Source organism: Chenopodium quinoa, unplaced genomic scaffold (assembly GCF_001683475.1).
Source record: "Chenopodium quinoa cultivar QQ74 unplaced genomic scaffold, ASM168347v1, whole genome shotgun sequence".
NCBI lineage: Eukaryota > Viridiplantae > Streptophyta > Magnoliopsida > Caryophyllales > Amaranthaceae > Chenopodium > Chenopodium quinoa.
In genome coordinates, this window is record NW_018742556.1 from 1,764,883 (window position 1) to 1,782,232 (window position 17,350).

The following is a 17,350-nucleotide window of genomic DNA, read 5'->3' on the forward strand; positions in this document are numbered from 1 at the left end:
TGTTTCAAACATTATTCCATTTATTTTTCCCACCATTTCCTTATATTTCCTGGATTATTCACATTGTATAAATAAAATTCGTAATAAAAAAATATTACTCTATTTTTATTTAAGTGAATTAAATTACCTAAAATTATATCTAGTTAAAGTGTAACACTGATTAAAATACGGAGGGAGTACTATAAGTTTACAAACAACATTAGGGTGCACCAATCACCATCACTCATCGTGCCTCCATCTTAGACGATGTCAAAATCTCGCCCGACTCAATCTGATCCAAAACCGACCCGAAAAATAACCGATTCGGATTTCGGCTCGCGTAGACACAATAATTTAATACGAGTCAACTGTAAAAATTGACCCGACCCGACCTTATTAGAACCGATCCGAACATCCAAATTGACACCTTTACACAAAACTTCCCATCTTTTATAGTTGGGCTGCCAATACAAAAAACGTGGTGCATTATACAATGGGCCATTAATTAAGCCCAAATAATAAAATAAATAATATAGGCCCAAAGAAAGAAGTGGTGTAAACCCTAGAAGTCCAACACCCGTAAATAAAGAAGCAGAAGTATAAAACCCTAACTTAACCCTATTCTTATTTTCTCGTCACTTCGGCAGTTCAGGATTTCATTTTCTCTCTCTTCTGCCGTCTACATTCGTCGCAATGGTACTCCTCTCAATCTCTCTCTTTTCAATCATCGATGATAATCTATTTAGATTAATTTATTGTGTATGAATCTGATTTAATCGATATATGTTTGTATTAATTTGTTTGATTTTTTGTTGCTTGAATTGTTAGTTTATTGTGAAATTTGCATTTTAAAAATCCAAATTAGTACTATTTTTTTGCGCCTTTTGTTGTTTTGATCTGATGAGAAGTCGATTTTTCCATTTTAATGCTGATTATTAGCTTAGTTTGTTGGCTATTGAGGTTGAAATCAATTGTTATCTATGGTTTATGAACCACCTGTTTGTAATCTGTAAGTTTTGCTGGCTTTTGAGGTTCATATTAATTGTTATCTAGGGTTTATGAAACATCTGTTTGTAATCTGCGAACTTTGATAGTGATTTTAGTTCAGTATATTGGAATTGTTGCCGGCACACTCAGATTTATCAAAATTTGGGCATTGAAAGATAACTTTAGCGTAAACAATAATATTGTGAATTTGATTCATTTACTGGTATAAACAATGAGTGAGTTGAATGCTTGGAACTTTGTATAGTGTCAAAATTTGAGGGTGTAAAAGTTGCATATTTTGGTTTGTTTGTTTTAGTTTTGGTATTTATTGGTGTAGAATGTGCGATGATTATGTTCAGCTTTTGCTTAGCAAATTTTTGACTTGTTCTTGTTTATGTAAACAGGCCAAGAGAACCAAGAAGGTTGGTATTGTCGGGAAATACGGTGAGTATTTTCAGTTTTGATTGAATGTAATCTCATTGTATTTCAATTATGTTACATCGGATGAAGTAATTCTTAGACTATGAATTGTGACCATAATATGATTGATTTAGGGTTTTTAGTGCTGATTATGTTCATAGAATCATTCTTGATGACTGCATACGATAATCTTTGTTTAGAACAGCTGTGTATTTGATTAGAGAAGTTTAATACTGTGGTATCAGTCATCGTGATTTTATTTTTTTCTGCTGTTATGTTGGGTAAGTAGATTGAAAGTGTATGTATGGGTGTATCTCAATTGATGCGCATTGTTCATCGTTCAGGAACCCGTTATGGTGCTAGTCTGCGTAAGCAGATTAAGAAGATGGAAGTAAGTCAGCACAGCAAGTACTTCTGCGAGTTCTGCGGAAAGGTGGAGCTACATTTTTATGCTGAATGCTTTCTTCTCTTTTGAATAAATGCCTATGGGTTTTGAATTGTCTTAGATGACTTATCTCATAATAAAAATTTGCAGTACGCCGTGAAGAGGAAGGCTGTTGGCATCTGGGGATGCAAGGACTGTGGCAAGGTCAAGGCTGGTGGTGCTTACACTTTGAAGTAAGGATCTGTTTCTAATTCCATTATATACGGACTTGGTTTTCCATTTCTTTATTTCTTTACTGATTTTTTTTCCCTTACTTGAACAGCACCGCCAGTGCAGTGACCGTGAGAAGTACAATCAGGAGGTTGAGGGAGCAGACCGAGAGTTAAATTATTTCTATTGCCTATATTTGGAAGACTTAGAAATTTTGTATTCTACTGATCATAAGTTTATCTTGGATCACTGTTTTTGAATGTTTTGACAAGTTTGCGATTAGTGCTAAACCATTTCTTGAGTTTCTTGTTTATAATTTGTGCCTGTTTTACATTGTGTTGTTGGTTTTATGTGCAAGCTAGACGCTATATCATTACAATATCTTCTCTGTGGCTTTTAGTATTAATGATATCATCTGTATTCTAATGCACATAATAATTTAATTTTAGCTTTTGGTGGCAGTAGCGGGCTTCCAAACCTTGGATGATACTTATCTTTTATCTTGAGAAGAAGTCTGCAGTATGTCATTATTTGAGTTAGCATATTGGTTTTGGTAGTCGAGGCGTACTATGAAACCATTGGCAATTGGTTATTTGTAAGCTAATTAAATTGCAAATGAATTGCTGTTAAAGAATACGTTTGAGATGTGTATTGATGAACATATTGCTTACATTTAAAGCAAAAATAATTAGGGGTTAATTAGTTAAACTTAACTGCAACAAGGGTGAAAAAAGGTCGTCCGGTTGTGGATTTCTAATTGATGTTTTATACACTAGAATACATTTTCAATTGTTCGTATGCTTTTCATTTTGCTGGTATAGCAGGCTGTATATGCGAAAATATAAGGCTAATTAGGTGTTCATGCTTGATTTGTTAAGGTGGGATATACTAATACTGAGTAAGATGATTTTAGGAGGATATACAAAGTGTTTGAGATACATGATCATAGAGCATGATTATTTCTTGAACAAGAATTTAACATAGCTCGCTCAAGACGGTCTTAAGGTGATGCTCTTTGATAGAGATGAGAGGTCGCTCATGAGGCTAGCCAATTATAGATGTACTTTGTTTAAAGGTCAAGAGATTAATGAGCTAATAATAGGTGAAGCTTAGGGAGAAAATCTGCCTACACTAGAATGCATAAAGAGAAAAATAAGCACAGTAAGCCCTTGTTCTTAAGGCTGAATTGCGAACAAAATCTCCTAGTTGCAAAAAACTATGAATTATTCACTTAATGATCTGAAATATTGACCAAGAACAAAAGAAGAGGCAAGGTTGTTACATGAACTTTCTCTAGATTTTTCATTTCAAAGGGAAATTCACATTTGATACAACACTGGCCGGATTAAGGTTTGACCTAAGCACCAGCTCCTATTACACCTGACTACGCATATTTTTCTTTTATACAAATTGAAGCCAGAAAGGGCAAAACTTAACACCCATATCTTCCTCCAATAAACTGAAGAAAGAGGAAGCTAATGGGAAATAACATCAGAGGAATAAGACGACTTTTGTTTCAACTAGAAATGTATTTCTATTTTTAGCAATACTCCTTAAAACCCTCGCAAAGTTAAAAACAAAGATGCTAAAGCCGATCACAAAAGTGGAGGATATCGATAGGATAATCACTCACTTACTCAGCTGCTATATCTTCATAATAGACGAGTTGAAAATTGATGATATTTGGCAAATCAATGGTCACACAATTGGAGCAGGGGCTCGGTGGTCATGCTTGGTATCATGATGCATTTGCTTCTGAACAGCTTTAACTGCTGCAACTCTGGCAGCATTGGCTGCCCGGTTAGCAGCAGCAACGGACCTATTTACTCTCTCATCAACCTTGGCAACATCATATGCTTTCTCTGCTGCTCGTCTTGCTTCCTGCACACACAAAAGAGATGTTACCTTGACTGCAAAGGGTTATGGAAAAGAACCAACAAGCAAAACCAAACACTTAAACCTATTGCTCACATAGGTATAAAGATACATGCACATAAAAAGTTGGATCTGTATCTCAACAAGCAGTCCAAAAACAAAGTGATGACAAGGACTTCATTCATACTCCGTATATTGTTAGCTTGTGACATGAAATGTTCTCAGTTTTTCAGGTAAATCCTCTTCGTAACTTATCAAAATCAGTGAATTAGAGCAATGAGAACTCAATTTGGTAAAGCATAAATTTTTTAGCCTGTAAGCAACAATCCCCACCCGCTCAAATTTTTCAAAAGGAGAGTATACAAATGCTATCTAAATTTCATTTGGGTCCAAGATCAAGCCATGAAAACACACACACACACACATACAGCCAATGCTATTACAATGTGATATATAGCCATGCATAAACAAACTACTAGTATTAAACAAGCTACTAGTATTAAACAAGGACAATGTGAGCAAGATCAAAAAGTTGTTCAGACATCCATAAACATTTACTGCACCAGAACATCACTCCTCCAGTATATGGAACAAAAGCATTCACCTCAAGTCAAACAAATATAAACATGTAATCACAAACAAAAATAAAAAGGAAACTAACAAGTTCCTTATATAAAGGCATGTAGCTTACCTGAACGGCATTTAGTACTTTGGAGTGGTTGACAGCAACTGGAGATACGGGATAGGTTGCGTTTTGTGTGCTTGGGACATCAAGTATTCCATTATGCCAGTGGCCAGCTTGTGTTTCTCCATTCCTAAACGTGTACATTCCAAGACCTTGCCTTCTACCTTCATGCCAGGCTCCTTCATACCGATGACCATTTGCAAATTTATATACTCCAAATCCATGCATTTTGTCAGCAAAGTATTCTCCAGCATACGTGTCCCCATTCCTAAAAATAACCAGAGAATAATGGTCATATCAAAGTAGAATAAAAAAAGAGAGATGCGTATTTATCACAACAATAGTCAGTTAGTCACATAATAAGACCACAATTACACATCCAGACATTAAAAAGAAAAAGTTAAAAAGGGGAACAGAAAAGAGTGATCTTTCATAATTCAAAAACCACAGTAGGAAGTAAAAGGCAGTGGTAGAGCAATTGGGAAAGAGAGAGAGAGGGTGGGGGGGAGTGAATCACTATTCAACTTCCTTTCATCTACTCTCCAACCAAAAATGCACTTTTTCCGCTTTTGAAATCACTCACTTTAAGGCTATTGGCCAGATTTCCATACAATTCGATAAATGCAACTACCAAGAGGAAATTTGAGTTATACAAGAATAGATTGTGTAGTGTGTATCACTTGCAGATTCATCGTAGTCATTCTGGTCCGCTATATAGGGGTGAGGTGTGTGGGGCTGATAGGTTGCTGTAAAAAATAAATAAGATATCTTGAGGAATCTATAGCGTTTAACTACACTCTTTGCCCCAGTATCACCACAAAATTACCAGACAAGCACGATTAACAGGTTGCAGGATTATTGATCTGGAGAAATGGATACATTCAACAATGAACTCTCCTCTGTCTCCAAGCCCAAATGAAACATAAATATAGCCAATTGCAATGCAACATCATACTACACTACTCTATAGATAATCATGCATCAATATAACAGTCTATAAGAGATTCAGAGACAAAGAAAGAAGTGAGCCAGCGGAAAATGTAACAATAAAACAACACTTTCACATATAACTTCACTAAAGAGGGCTTGTTGCTTTGACCATGTAGCTAACTACAAGAGAAAAATTAACTAGTAAAAGTAAAATTTTATCAGAAAGCCTATTTATCTAAGAGGTTAGAAGTTCCATCAGATAGAATCTAATTGCTGTTTTTTTTTTTTTCTTGCACCATATATTCCCAAAATTGTGCAGTCATGTGATGTATAGAAATAGAACTTTCCTATTTTACTCAGCCAAAAGTGTAAAACAGAACCAACATAAGGAGGAAATTTTTTTTTTATTTTTTTATCCTGGCCCATCATCATCAAGGAAATAAACATTTCATTTAATAGCTTACTTATGAGTACAACTTATTTATTTAGTTTCTAGAAACTACATCAGGGAACTCACTTCTCAGATTTGCCTACCTTCAAAGGCGGAAAAGGTGTATCAATTTAATGTTGGACTTAATTTTTCTGAAAACCAGAGATACTGTATCCTTCAGATCAAGTCCTAAGTATCCAAATAATTTACAACACCAAGGATTGAGTAATACATCGTCAAGCTTTACCCTTGTTTGATACATACTCGAGTACGAGTACATAGTTAAATACAATTACAAAAGGTAAATGAAAAGTTGAAGTAAACAGAGATACATGAACAACGCAACAAACGATTTTGGAATAAAGTTTTACCCCTGCCAAGAACAGTGATAGCTGCTAAAGATACTACGGTGGTACCTATAAAATTCTTTGCACCCAGGGATTAAATCGGGTATAACAGGGTTTCTACAACATAGGATAACGCAGTACCAAATACTGAGTATAAAACAGCCAACAACAGAGCTACTGTCACTCATACTGGGCCCCATTAAATCCCCTCAAACCAACTCCATTATGTTAAATAAATAAATCAGACAAAAAAAGCCGATTAGGTTTTGAGAAACTCTAAATCTTTGGTCAGCAGTGGCCCCACCAAATCCTGACAGACCAACTCCATCATATGATCTTTAACCCCAATACAATTATACGGAGTGTTTAAATTCCATCTAATGACAACATTAGCGCTAACCTACACTTTAATATTCATTTTTCGTTCTTCTCAAAGGCATTAGTGATTTATTGCACTATAAATGCTTGGAACCACGGCAATTGTCTAGAACTTCAATTTTGCAACGCAACCCTCTATACACCTCAAACACTAAGCTACACCTTGGTTACTCAATTTTCATACTTCTCACAGACATTGTTGAATTATTGCACTATGAATGCTTCACTAACCACAACAATTGTCGAAATCCTAAGTACTCAAAAATATAAGTATAAACAACTATTTAGTCATGACAACGTCTAGTAATAAAAGGACACTTATCAATTAACTTAACATAATTATCATGTGAAAATTCTCCTATACTGCAGATGAATCACTTTAGCGCAATCAAGCAGAACCTTATACTCCATTCAAATATATCCTATTCTTATCAACTAATACATCACAAGCATTACTGCTCAGTTTAACTATAAAGATATCTACTATCTACAAGTGAAAGGATCAGTGATATTGACTAAGGTTTCTATCACCATAGCTCTGGTGCAATAGGAGTAAAGTGCCTAGAAATGCACAGTATATATCCAACGCAACTAAATTGTAAATAGTTGATAGTTGACTAAGCATTTAATTTCCAAGACAAACAAGATGATTAACTTCAAATTGTATCAATACAGCTATAAGGAAATAATTATTGTGTTCTAAATGATGCATGTCAACAGTTCAACACAAAGCGAAGTTATCCACATCATTAAGGATCATAATAAATGTTGGAACATACCAAAGTATATTATCACCTAAAATTCCAAATGTGGGATCATGAGCAACAAATGCCTTTATAAACAAGTACCAAACAAGCATGAAATTACCTAATATGAAGCGACAACACAATAGCAATCCCACAATTAATCATATAGCCAAAAAAACCATTCATTGATTAGCAAAACTTATACAAGGATGTCATGAAATTACCTAAAATGGTAGTGCCCGAGCCCATGCTTGACGCCCCACTTAAATTCACCAACATACCGGCTACCATCCTCGCAAGTATGTATTCCACAACCATGGCTCTGTCCATTAGACCACTCACCTGCATACACATCTCCTGTATAAAATCTATACACACCAAAACCATGTCTAAGACCCTGCCTATACTGTCCTCTATACCGACTCCCTCGAGCCCACGTTTCGACCCCATGTCCATCATACTTCCCATCAATCCAATCCCCCTCATACCTCCCACTCATGTAGTAATAATACACCCCACTACCAGAACACTTCCCCTTGTGGAATTCCCCCTCATATACATCTCCATTGCTATAAACTTGAACCCAACATCCTGAATTGACCTTCTTCTCAGCTTTTGACCTAGACCCTATTGACCAAAACACCGGCAAAGGCCGGGAAGCTGCCGAGGCCGAGGCAGATGAAAGCTTAATAGGGAAAGGGAATGAACGATTAAGGAACACCCTAATTGAGGGGAGTCTAGGTAGGGCAAGATTAAGGGAGAACAAAAGAGCAGCAGAAAAAGCAAATGCAGAAAGAAAATCAAGAATAAAAGAGTGACTAGGATGTGATACCAAGAAGTAAAAAAATGGCAAAGCAAGCAAAAGTAGGAGGCGTAGATGAACCCTAAGCCGGCGAAGGTGGCGAAAGCGGCGGATTAACCGAAAAGCAGCCGATTTTGCCGTTGAAACCACCAAAAACAAAGATGGGCACCTTGAATTTACAGAAAATGGTTTGAAATTGGAAGTGGGTGTTGCAGAAAAAGGGTAATTACTAAGAGAAGAAGGTAAAGTAGGGGATTTAACAAGGGAAGGAGTAGGGTTCATCAAAGGGCGTTTATGGGGAGTTGACAAAAGGGGGTTTTTAGGTGTTGTTGCTGAAGTTGAAGGAGATGGAATTGACCCAAAATTGGGCTCATTCTTCACTAAAATTGGATCCAAAACACCAGAATTTGGAACAATTGAACAAGTTAAAGGTGGGTTCGCTTGAAATTCGATGAATTGATGATTATAATTGCTGAAATTTGGGTGTTTTTGTGTGATTAAAGATGGGAAAAAAGAGGGTGGACTTGGGTTGAAATCGGAAGAGATGCCACTGCTTTCTTTTCCGATCTGAACTTCAGATTTCTTCTGATGCATTTACATATGGAATCAAACCCAGAAATTTACACAACCCCAGAAAAAAAATTATTCAAAGAAAAAAAAAAAAAAAAAAAAAAACTTTCCAAAAATTCTTACTACTACTTACAAAATTCTCCCACTTTTCTTTCTTTTCTTGTAAAATTTACTGTATTATTTATGTTCTTTCTATTTTTTCTTTGAATATTTTTTTTTTTTGGGGATGAAATTTGAAGCTCAGTGATAAGGAGGGTAAAGGGATATGATGCCGTTATTTTGGGAGAAGAAATACGAGTAATTTTTGCGTTTTCTTCGTTCAGTTCTTGCTAATTTTAGAGAGAGAAAATTAGTGCAATTTTTTTTGGTTTTGAAATCAGAGGTCATGCTCATGTTGGGAAATGATGCATTTTTTCTAGTCTTGTCCTTGCTCTTTTTATCTATTTACTATTTTGCCATCCATCTATTACTTGAATGACACGTGTCATCATCTTATATTTAAAAAAAAAAAAAAGAAAATTGTTCAAGTTGAATTTGTTGATCAAGTATGCCTGCATTGGTTATCTAGATTGATCATAGTGTTTAGTCAATATATGCACAAAATATTGCTACATTTTTCTATTGTATTTCTTGAATTATATATTGAATAGGTCAATTTGAGGTAGAGTGAATATTCCATATGGCATTTTTTCTTTTGGAAGATGAGTACTTAAAATAAATAAGTCTTATATTGTAAATAATATACCATACACTCGAAAAAAGTGGTGAGCGGATATTTGTGGTTTATGAAACCTCTGTCATCTGACTCGTTTTTGAGTAAATTGCTATAAGTAACTTATAATAATAGTAAGGTATTTTGAGATTTAAAAGGCATGCATGATTTTTTTTTCTCAATTTTCTTTTTGTATTAAACATCATTAATAGGGTGCCTTGTTTTTTTTCAAAATACACATATACTAGAAGTAAGTTGATATTTATGGTTTGTGAAACCTCTGTCCTCTAGCTAATGTATGAGCAAAAATAAAATGTTACGAGTACCTAATAAAGTAATAATAGTATAATACTATATTGAGATATAAAAGTTAAGTTTATATCTCTACTCTATTACTAGTATATTGGATGGAGGTTAGGGAAGATCTCTCGAATATTCCATATATTTTTCAAGATAATTGGTAAGATTCTTAAACCGCTTTCTAACCAAAAATAATGAGAACTTTTCCATATCATTTTTAATGGTCTCTTCAAAAAAAAAAAAAAAAAAACAAACAAACATTGGTATGACGAAGACATAACATCACTAGTAGTAACAAAAGATAATAATTGTAGATTATATATAAACTTCAAACACACGTAACTTACTATATACTAGTATTTCTTATATATTTAACAACGAAAGAGTTAGTTTAAAAGAGTTACTTCTATGAGTTCTACTCGGTAGACATTAAAAAGTTTAAAATAGATAGGGATGCCAATTCAAGTTGAGCTCAAAAGTCACAAATATCCACCCTAATTAAGATTAATATTACGGCTAACTAAAAAGAAAAGCAATGGTATTTGATAATAAATTCCAAATTAAATAAAGACAAAATTTATTGATTAAGGCCAATTAAGTGAACCCAAAACTAAAAGGCAGCAGCCAGGATATTTCTTCGAATGTACTCCGTACCACAATATTACGGAGTATTGGAATAAATGAGATATTTATCGAATTTATAATTTCAATTTTCAAAGTTAATTTGAAGTATTTTCCTTCCCTAATTGGCTAATTTAGGTGGGTAAGTGGATAACCTTTCTATGACCTGGAGAGCTCATCTTGTACGAATGTATGATTACTTTATTAGACCACTTTTATAAACTACTCGTAGGTGTTAATTTTAATTGCATTTTATTTTTATCAGATTATTATAAAACGAAGGAAGAAAAAATAACATTAGATACAATAAAGGATGATTACAAAATATTGTCAAACACAAGAAGTGAAGATTAAAGACACAATTTGCATTTGTTAGAGGACTAATCCAACCAAAAACTTTACTTGATTGAGACTCACATATCCGACTCACAAATCCGACTTAATAAGTTTAGGTAAGTAAAAAAAATAAAGTCAATCTAGCGCACCTTATAACTTGAGCAACAGAACAAGATATTAAGAATTTGGCTATCTGATGTAACGACTAAAATTTATCTATTAGTCCCCTCTCTTTTAACTCTATAATTGAAAAAAAAAAACTTCTGAATTAGGATAATTAACTGTGAAAAGACGGTAAGGTTATGTGTTTTCACATATAATTATTTAAGTACTGAAGTCATGGCCTCCAAGTGAGACTTAAACAAGCACCAATTATTAATATCATTTTAACCCCCCCCCCCCCCAAAAAAAAAAAAAAAAAAAAAAAAAATCCAGTCTTGGAGCTTCCAATTAAACTGTCCGTCTGACTCGTTCTCTGAGGGTGATTATGATTTATGAAACACTCTTACTGAATTAATGACTTGTTCATTGGGAACGATTGCTAATTTTAGACCACAACTGTATAATAAAAAGATACCTAATGGTCAGAAATCAGGACTTGGCCAAATCCAGATGTGTAGATGACGCCGCAAGCATACGGTGTCTTCCTCTGCAAGGCTAGACACATTCCATAACAAGCATTCTTCCTTTGACTTCATGGTACTGCAACTTTTTAAGTTTTGTTTTCGATTCTAAGGTGATCATTCTTGCAATATAAGCTTATGCATCTGAAGCCCTGCGTACGGTTCATATCAGCTGCATAATGCTGTCACTTGCCCTCCGTCACCTCAGAATATAAAATAAACTTCTAGACTCCAAGAACACATTCAGAAACATGTATTAGAGCAACAAGACTGCTACTCCATATTCATGGAAACAGATAATTAGTTTTCCCTGCCTCGGTAAAATTGGCAATTTACACTGTAAAAACCCACGGTCCCAGTTACCAAATAAGAACGGATGGTGTTAAAAAAAAAGTGATAACAAGAAGACAGTTCGAAGACAACCAATGTGACACTAAGTGATTATCAATAAAACTTAGGAATAAAATTACACGCATACTGTCACTAACAACTTTTGAGGTGGCTTTAGCCATTTTACATGGATCTTCTTCCCTAAAAGTTTGTTTGTGAATTTGTAAAAACCACTGCAGTTTTTACCTGGAAAATTTGAGGCATATGTACTCAAAAAAGAACAAAAGAGGAACACTGCTAAGCAGTGGTTTTTTCGGCATTGTGAGAAGCAGCATGAAATACTGACATGTCAAGGCTTGTGCACCTTGAAACCGAAAATCCTTGGCACATAACTCCTAGTTGCTTGTGTTGGCTTGAGGTTACCATATGTCATCAGAAAAAGGTGAGGGAATGTAGTTCCAAAGTAAGCACCATCTATATCTTCTCAATGTCAAGGAAACAGCACCTAGAGAATTGAAGATTCAACAAGACAATATGCACATAAAATGATACCAGATTACAAGCCATTAAACAAAAATGAAGCAAATGAATGTCAATTATCTCCTTTCCAGATGACAAAAACCTTCTTTTTTCCACACCAGTTCACATTTTACATTGAATTGATTATTAAAGTGCTAATAGATACATAGCATGCAGAGGTAAATGATATTTATCCCAAAATCAAAGTCTATAACTGATAAATTGAAGTTAAGTTCCAGAAATAAGTTGCAATCCAAAGAGAACTAGTCAAGAATAGGATTCTAGTTGTTGATCAGTCCGAATTCCAATCCTGTCATGTCATGTCTGCCAATAAAGTGTGCAAACACTTATAATGAAGCAAGGTGCATTCAAATTAGAAGGCACCTGATTTTCATATTCTCCGTAACAGAAAGAGGCTAATTAACAAAATAATAATCCATGTACACTCAACATGCGTTATTTTATAATTTAAGGTTATGAAATTTGGAAAGAGGTAAAAGAAAGATGACTCACATAGTCACATATGTTTAAAAGACAAACATATTAGGTCATTCACAGGCAGTCAGTGTCAACAAAACAATTATTGGACCCCCCCCCCCTTTCCCGAAGTTCCTCCCCTCAATGAAGGATATTGGCTATATTTCACAGAACTAGTTGGACAGAAAAGTCAAGGCAAGTATTGCAAACTAACACAGTCAAATACGACACAGGGAAGACATATCTAGATAGAACTCTATTAAGGATACTGCCTTGGTATTTGGATCGCGGATAATAGATGTCTTCACATTTTGGACAATAGATCTTCACGGTGCTTGATCGTGGAATGTCAGATTGGCCAACAGGAAGGCAAGGCTGCCCAGAGCAGTAAACCCTAGGACATCGCCCAAAATCATAGTTTTTGTATTTCTCTAGCTGTAGAAGATTGCACAATAATTCACATAAATAGATTACAATGGTATCCTTCAAAAGGAAGATAATGGCAGTGGAACAACCTAACAGAGAAGAAACATCTTACCATAGCAGCCATTCCTTTAGTAGTCAAGATGTATCGAACATGAATAAGGCCATAAAGCATTTCTGCTGCAGATTCTATCAACTCATTCTGCTCCTCCGTAAACATATCACCTAGAAGATGTCACAGGGATACTGATCAAGATGATCAGGAGCAAATCACAGAGGAGCCAATTGAGCTTAAAGCATCCTTCAGACTAGACACAAAACATTAAGGACAGAACCCATGCAGTATATTTGACTCTATAAAGTGGCAGAGCTTAGACAAAAAATTGTCTCTAAATGATGGTTTTCATCAAAAGAGTGCCAATCATGATAAACCTTCTCCCCCTTCTCCAAGGGAAGTAAGTGGCCCAAGGGATTCAAAAGCTATGGGAAAAGGGGTGGATATTTAAATTGTTCCAGGACAAAGATCTACCTAGAAATAGACCTAAACAATTGCTACACATGACACATGTATCCCAATAATAATAATAATAATAATAATAAACCATTCACGCATGTAAATTCACTTTCTTAGCATAAAGTTGACAGGAAAGTTATAGTGGTGCTCAGTGTTTGAAAAAGCGCGCCTAGGTGCTATGGGGTAAGCGCTTAACTTGGTCTGGGCGAGGCGTTTGTTATTAGGCACATGAGGCATTGAGGCACACCAAAAGCATGAGGCACATCTGGAGCAAACTTTAACCATTTTTTTTTAATTGTTCACATAGTGGGCCTCACTTCAAAGAGATGCAGCAAAACCCCCCTCACTTAAGCGCACCTTGAGCTTTTTTATACACTGGTGGTGCTCACCAAGAATGATTTTCCTAGTTCCTTGCATCACATTATCATAGATCGACACACATTTTCTTGTAGAAGAAATTTCATAATAACAATATTTGCTGCATGTTCTGTACAGTGAGATAGGCCCAGGAAGGCAGGCCACCACCCAATGGTAAAATTTTATGTTGGGCTGCTTGACACATTGTGGTCACTAAACCAAAGTGAATATATTTCTATAATAACGGGGGCTAGTAGCAATTTATAAAGACAAATAACTGAAATAAATCACCTCTTCCAAAAAGCAGAACATAAAAAAGGGTCTTTGAAGAACATCACTCTGTCTTGGGTCACTGAACTCTGTCTTGGGTCACTGATCACTCAAACAACTGAAAGATGCGGTTTGAGCTTAATTTTGCTACTATTCAAATTCTCATGCTTACACAGATGGCTTTTAATGTCTCGGGAAATAGCTACTAAGGAAAAATAATTACTAAACAAAACATGCATATAAGCAATAAAGATTTGCATCAATAGAATTATAGAACAGTGTTCCTTATTGCTAAGGCAAGAACTATTCTTTTAGGCAAGTGAGTAGAGTCGCATGGAGATATCATAAAAGACATGCAGCACCAAGCATTGAAATGGATAAGCTTCTGGAAAAACACCCAAAAGGGGGGGGGGGGGGGGGGAAGAAAAAGAGGGTGACACATACCATGAGAAGATTCAACATCCAAAATGAGGTCAAGAGCATAATCATAATAAGGAACTTGGCTGCTTAATCCACAAAGATTGAAGTCATCTTGGATGTAATCGTCATCAACCTCACAGAAAAATTCATTCCCTCGCAAATTGCAAAACCATGAAATCCATGATGTATCCTCACCATCAGAACCACTAACATCCGACTCTTCACTGTCAGTTTCAGACTCCTCTACAACGAAGAAAAATGTGAATAATCAGAAGATATAATTTCAAGCACATAATCCTGATTCCATATCTATCCACAAGATGGACATAATCAGATCAAACAAATAATAAAACTTCATCAATGTGAAAAACAAGCTAGAACTAGAATCGGAATATCAGGAAACAAAGAAAGAAAAGGATCACCATAGATTATTTTTATTTTATTTTTTTTTTTTTTTTTTTTTTTTAAAAAAAAAAAGACTAGACCAGGAAGTAAATATGATGGCCTTCAAACTCAAATTTAGGGCTTATCAAGAAGTTAAAGGTTAAGCTAGCTAATACACACGTGCAGAGTGTGCAGGGGACTGCAGGTAGTTCACTGTATACTTATAGTACCCTTATGGGGGTGCGGAGAGACTTCTGAGTTCCGACAGCAGTAGGAAATATAACTTGTATGGCAATCCAGTATTTTCCATAATCATATTACTAAGAGATAAAATAAAATGAAAACATTTACATATTACAAGTTGGACAGCAGCCAGTAATAACCTGTGGGATTTTAAAGCTCAATAGGTTTATTTGCACTTTGCACATATGAGATGCAATCCTGTTATACATGGACTGCAGCAGCCTAATGCATCGATGTTTGCACTAAAAGTAAACAGAGTAAAATTAATTGAAGAATCTTTATGCTTGTCCTGAAGCGTACTTAAAAGCAAAACATAATACAGCTTCAGGGCCAAATTCTGAATAAGCTGTCTTCCCTACAGTTATCCCAAAGTTAATTAAGTGTGCATTACTGCAGTAGTGCAGTGTGTATATACTACCTCTGTTTCATATTATTTGCAACGATTTGACATAAAGTAGAGAGAAAAAATAGTATGCAAATAATATGAAACGGAGGTAGTAGATTAATTTAAATAGATACTGAAGAGATTAAATAGATGGCCAAAAGCATCTTCAATCATCAACATGCTACGGATGTTGAGCATGTGACTATAGGAGATAATGAGTTATTGCACATTAGTCAGATTGAAAGGATCAACCTTCATTAAATGGACATTGAGAATAAGAAATAGGTTAAAGGTCTAATTCTTTTCTTAGAAATCAAATTCTATCAAGTATAATGAGGGAACATAAAATTCACAGTGCTAAAGTGCAGAACGCCCACCATGCACATAACCCTAGGTGGCTAGGTGCCCATGCCCCAATTCTCCCAAGTCCCAACTCTATTATGCTGCTCAATGAGGCTTATCTTAGCTCATTTGGAGCTATCCAACCCAAATGAGTCACACACTCCACTAAATCATTTAAAAAATAAAGGGAATACCTTCCTCGTTCTCGACAATCAGCTACAACTACTTGCGAGGTACATCCAAGAAATCTCATCTCCTTAATTCATAACATCTTATATAAGTACAAAATGAAACAATTCCAATTTCACTACTCCAATTACAAACTAATGTACACATACTTTTGTAGGGTTTATATAACACAAAGCATACACTCCACTACCTCATGTCAGCCCAATTAAACAAATTACTAAACCTGCCTGATTCCCATTAATCAATCTTCATCAAATATAACTAACATCAATAATTATCAATCAAATTCGAAAGCAATAATACACCAAATTGCAGCTTCAAAGTAACTAAGCTCAAGTGCTGAAAAAGCTCAAATTATAGCTCAAATTCACAGAAATAAACAACAAAATTACACTACAAGAACCCTAATTCCCAAACTGAGCAAAAATTCACAACCAAACACACACATGCAACAAAAATTCACCCCCAAATCAAAATTTTTGGAGCTAAATTTAAAAAGTGTTACCAACCATCAGAGCGATTATTGGAATTATTCAACCCAGAGTAATCAGACGGCGTTTTTCCGGTGGAAGTCGAAGGCGCAGAAACCCTAAATTCTTTATCCTTAGGGTTAGTGCTCAATCCCCTCGAAGTTGAAGCTGAGCTTCGATCGAGATGCTTATCCAACACATCATTGATACGTTTCCGATCAATAGTTCCGATTTCCGACGACCCACCTCCGACGTTACCTCTTTCTCTATGCATGATTTTGGCCCCCAAAATTCGAATTTGAAATTGGAGTATAGGAGAGAGAAAGAGGGATTTGAGCTTAGGAATTGAAAATGGTGGACATGATTTTGATTTTTTGGGGAGTTTTGAGAAATTAGGGCATTGTTGAAGAAATTGGGGGTGAAAAAATCTGGGGAAAATTTGAAGGGTTGATGATTATTATTATGATGAAGAAGAAGGTGACGATGATGATGAGAGCGCAATCCAAACTCCTCTTTTGTTGTTGTTGCCTTTGCTCTTTTACTCTCTTTCCTTTAATTTTCCATTCTTTTCAAATCTATTGGACTAATCTCAATTTTTTTTTTCAATCCTTTTTTTTTTTTTTTGACATTTACATAAAAATTTGGAAAAATTCACATTTACTACCAGCAAAAGCACCACATATCAGATTTA

General features: G+C 35.3%; 3 protein-coding genes across 4 annotated transcripts; 1 reads left to right on the top strand and 2 right to left on the bottom strand.

Annotated features, from left to right (window-relative positions):
- The first annotated feature begins 569 nt into the window (after positions 1 to 569).
- Positions 570 to 2,362, top strand: LOC110720479 (60S ribosomal protein L37a). Its single transcript, XM_021899513.1, has 5 exons — positions 570 to 675; positions 1,371 to 1,410; positions 1,731 to 1,819; positions 1,922 to 2,004; positions 2,094 to 2,362. Exons 1-5 carry the CDS (start codon positions 673 to 675, stop codon positions 2,155 to 2,157), a joined length of 279 nt encoding a protein of 92 aa, XP_021755205.1. The 5' UTR covers positions 570 to 672; the 3' UTR covers positions 2,158 to 2,362.
- Positions 2,363 to 3,256: 894 nt separating this feature from the next.
- LOC110720478 lies at positions 3,257 to 9,236 on the bottom strand. Its single transcript, XM_021899512.1, has 3 exons — positions 7,597 to 9,236; positions 4,548 to 4,809; positions 3,257 to 3,862 (listed from the first exon to the last, which is right to left on the bottom strand). The coding sequence occupies exons 1-3, from the start codon at positions 8,766 to 8,768 to the stop codon at positions 3,680 to 3,682; spliced, it is 1,617 nt and encodes a 538-aa protein (XP_021755204.1). The 5' UTR covers positions 8,769 to 9,236; the 3' UTR covers positions 3,257 to 3,679.
- A 2,515-nt stretch (positions 9,237 to 11,751) lies between these two features.
- On the bottom strand, positions 11,752 to 17,274 carry LOC110720480 (putative casein kinase II subunit beta-4). Of its 2 annotated transcripts, none has more exons than XM_021899515.1 (5): positions 16,699 to 17,274; positions 14,671 to 14,889; positions 13,201 to 13,310; positions 12,932 to 13,097; positions 11,752 to 12,140 (listed from the first exon to the last, which is right to left on the bottom strand). In XM_021899515.1, the coding sequence occupies exons 1-5, from the start codon at positions 16,931 to 16,933 to the stop codon at positions 12,016 to 12,018; spliced, it is 855 nt and encodes a 284-aa protein (XP_021755207.1). In that variant the 5' UTR covers positions 16,934 to 17,274; the 3' UTR covers positions 11,752 to 12,015. The 2 variants fall into 2 exon arrangements, with proteins under 2 accessions (XP_021755207.1, XP_021755206.1); XM_021899514.1 differs by having other exon boundaries at positions 11,752 to 12,146; positions 16,699 to 17,247.
- Between the last annotated feature and the right edge of the window lie 76 nt (positions 17,275 to 17,350).

Bases quoted from the DNA above. Each gene is read 5' to 3' on its own strand.
- LOC110720479 (XM_021899513.1), top strand. The intron at 1,411-1,730 runs GTGAGTATTTTC...TTCATCGTTCAG, and splicing joins TGGTATTGTCGGGAAATACG to GAACCCGTTATGGTGCTAGT. The intron at 1,820-1,921 runs GTGGAGCTACAT...AAAAATTTGCAG, and splicing joins TCTGCGAGTTCTGCGGAAAG to TACGCCGTGAAGAGGAAGGC.
- LOC110720478 (XM_021899512.1), bottom strand. From the start codon at position 8,768: ATGCATCAGAAGAAATCTGAAGTTCAGATCGGAAAAGAAAGCAGTGGC. The intron at 4,810-7,596 runs GTAATTTCATGA...GGTTATTTTTAG, and splicing joins CTCGGGCACTACCATTTTAG to GAATGGGGACACGTATGCTG. The intron at 3,863-4,547 runs GTAAGCTACATG...TTGTGTGTGCAG, and splicing joins AAGTACTAAATGCCGTTCAG to GAAGCAAGACGAGCAGCAGA.
- LOC110720480 (XM_021899514.1), bottom strand. From the start codon at position 16,933: ATGCATAGAGAAAGAGGTAACGTCGGAGGTGGGTCGTCGGAAATCGGA. The intron at 13,311-14,670 runs GTATGTGTCACC...GACATCTTCTAG, and splicing joins GGATGTTGAATCTTCTCATG to GTGATATGTTTACGGAGGAG. The intron at 12,147-12,931 runs GTATCCTTAATA...GACATTGAGAAG, and splicing joins GCGATCCAAATACCAAGGCA to ATATAGATGGTGCTTACTTT.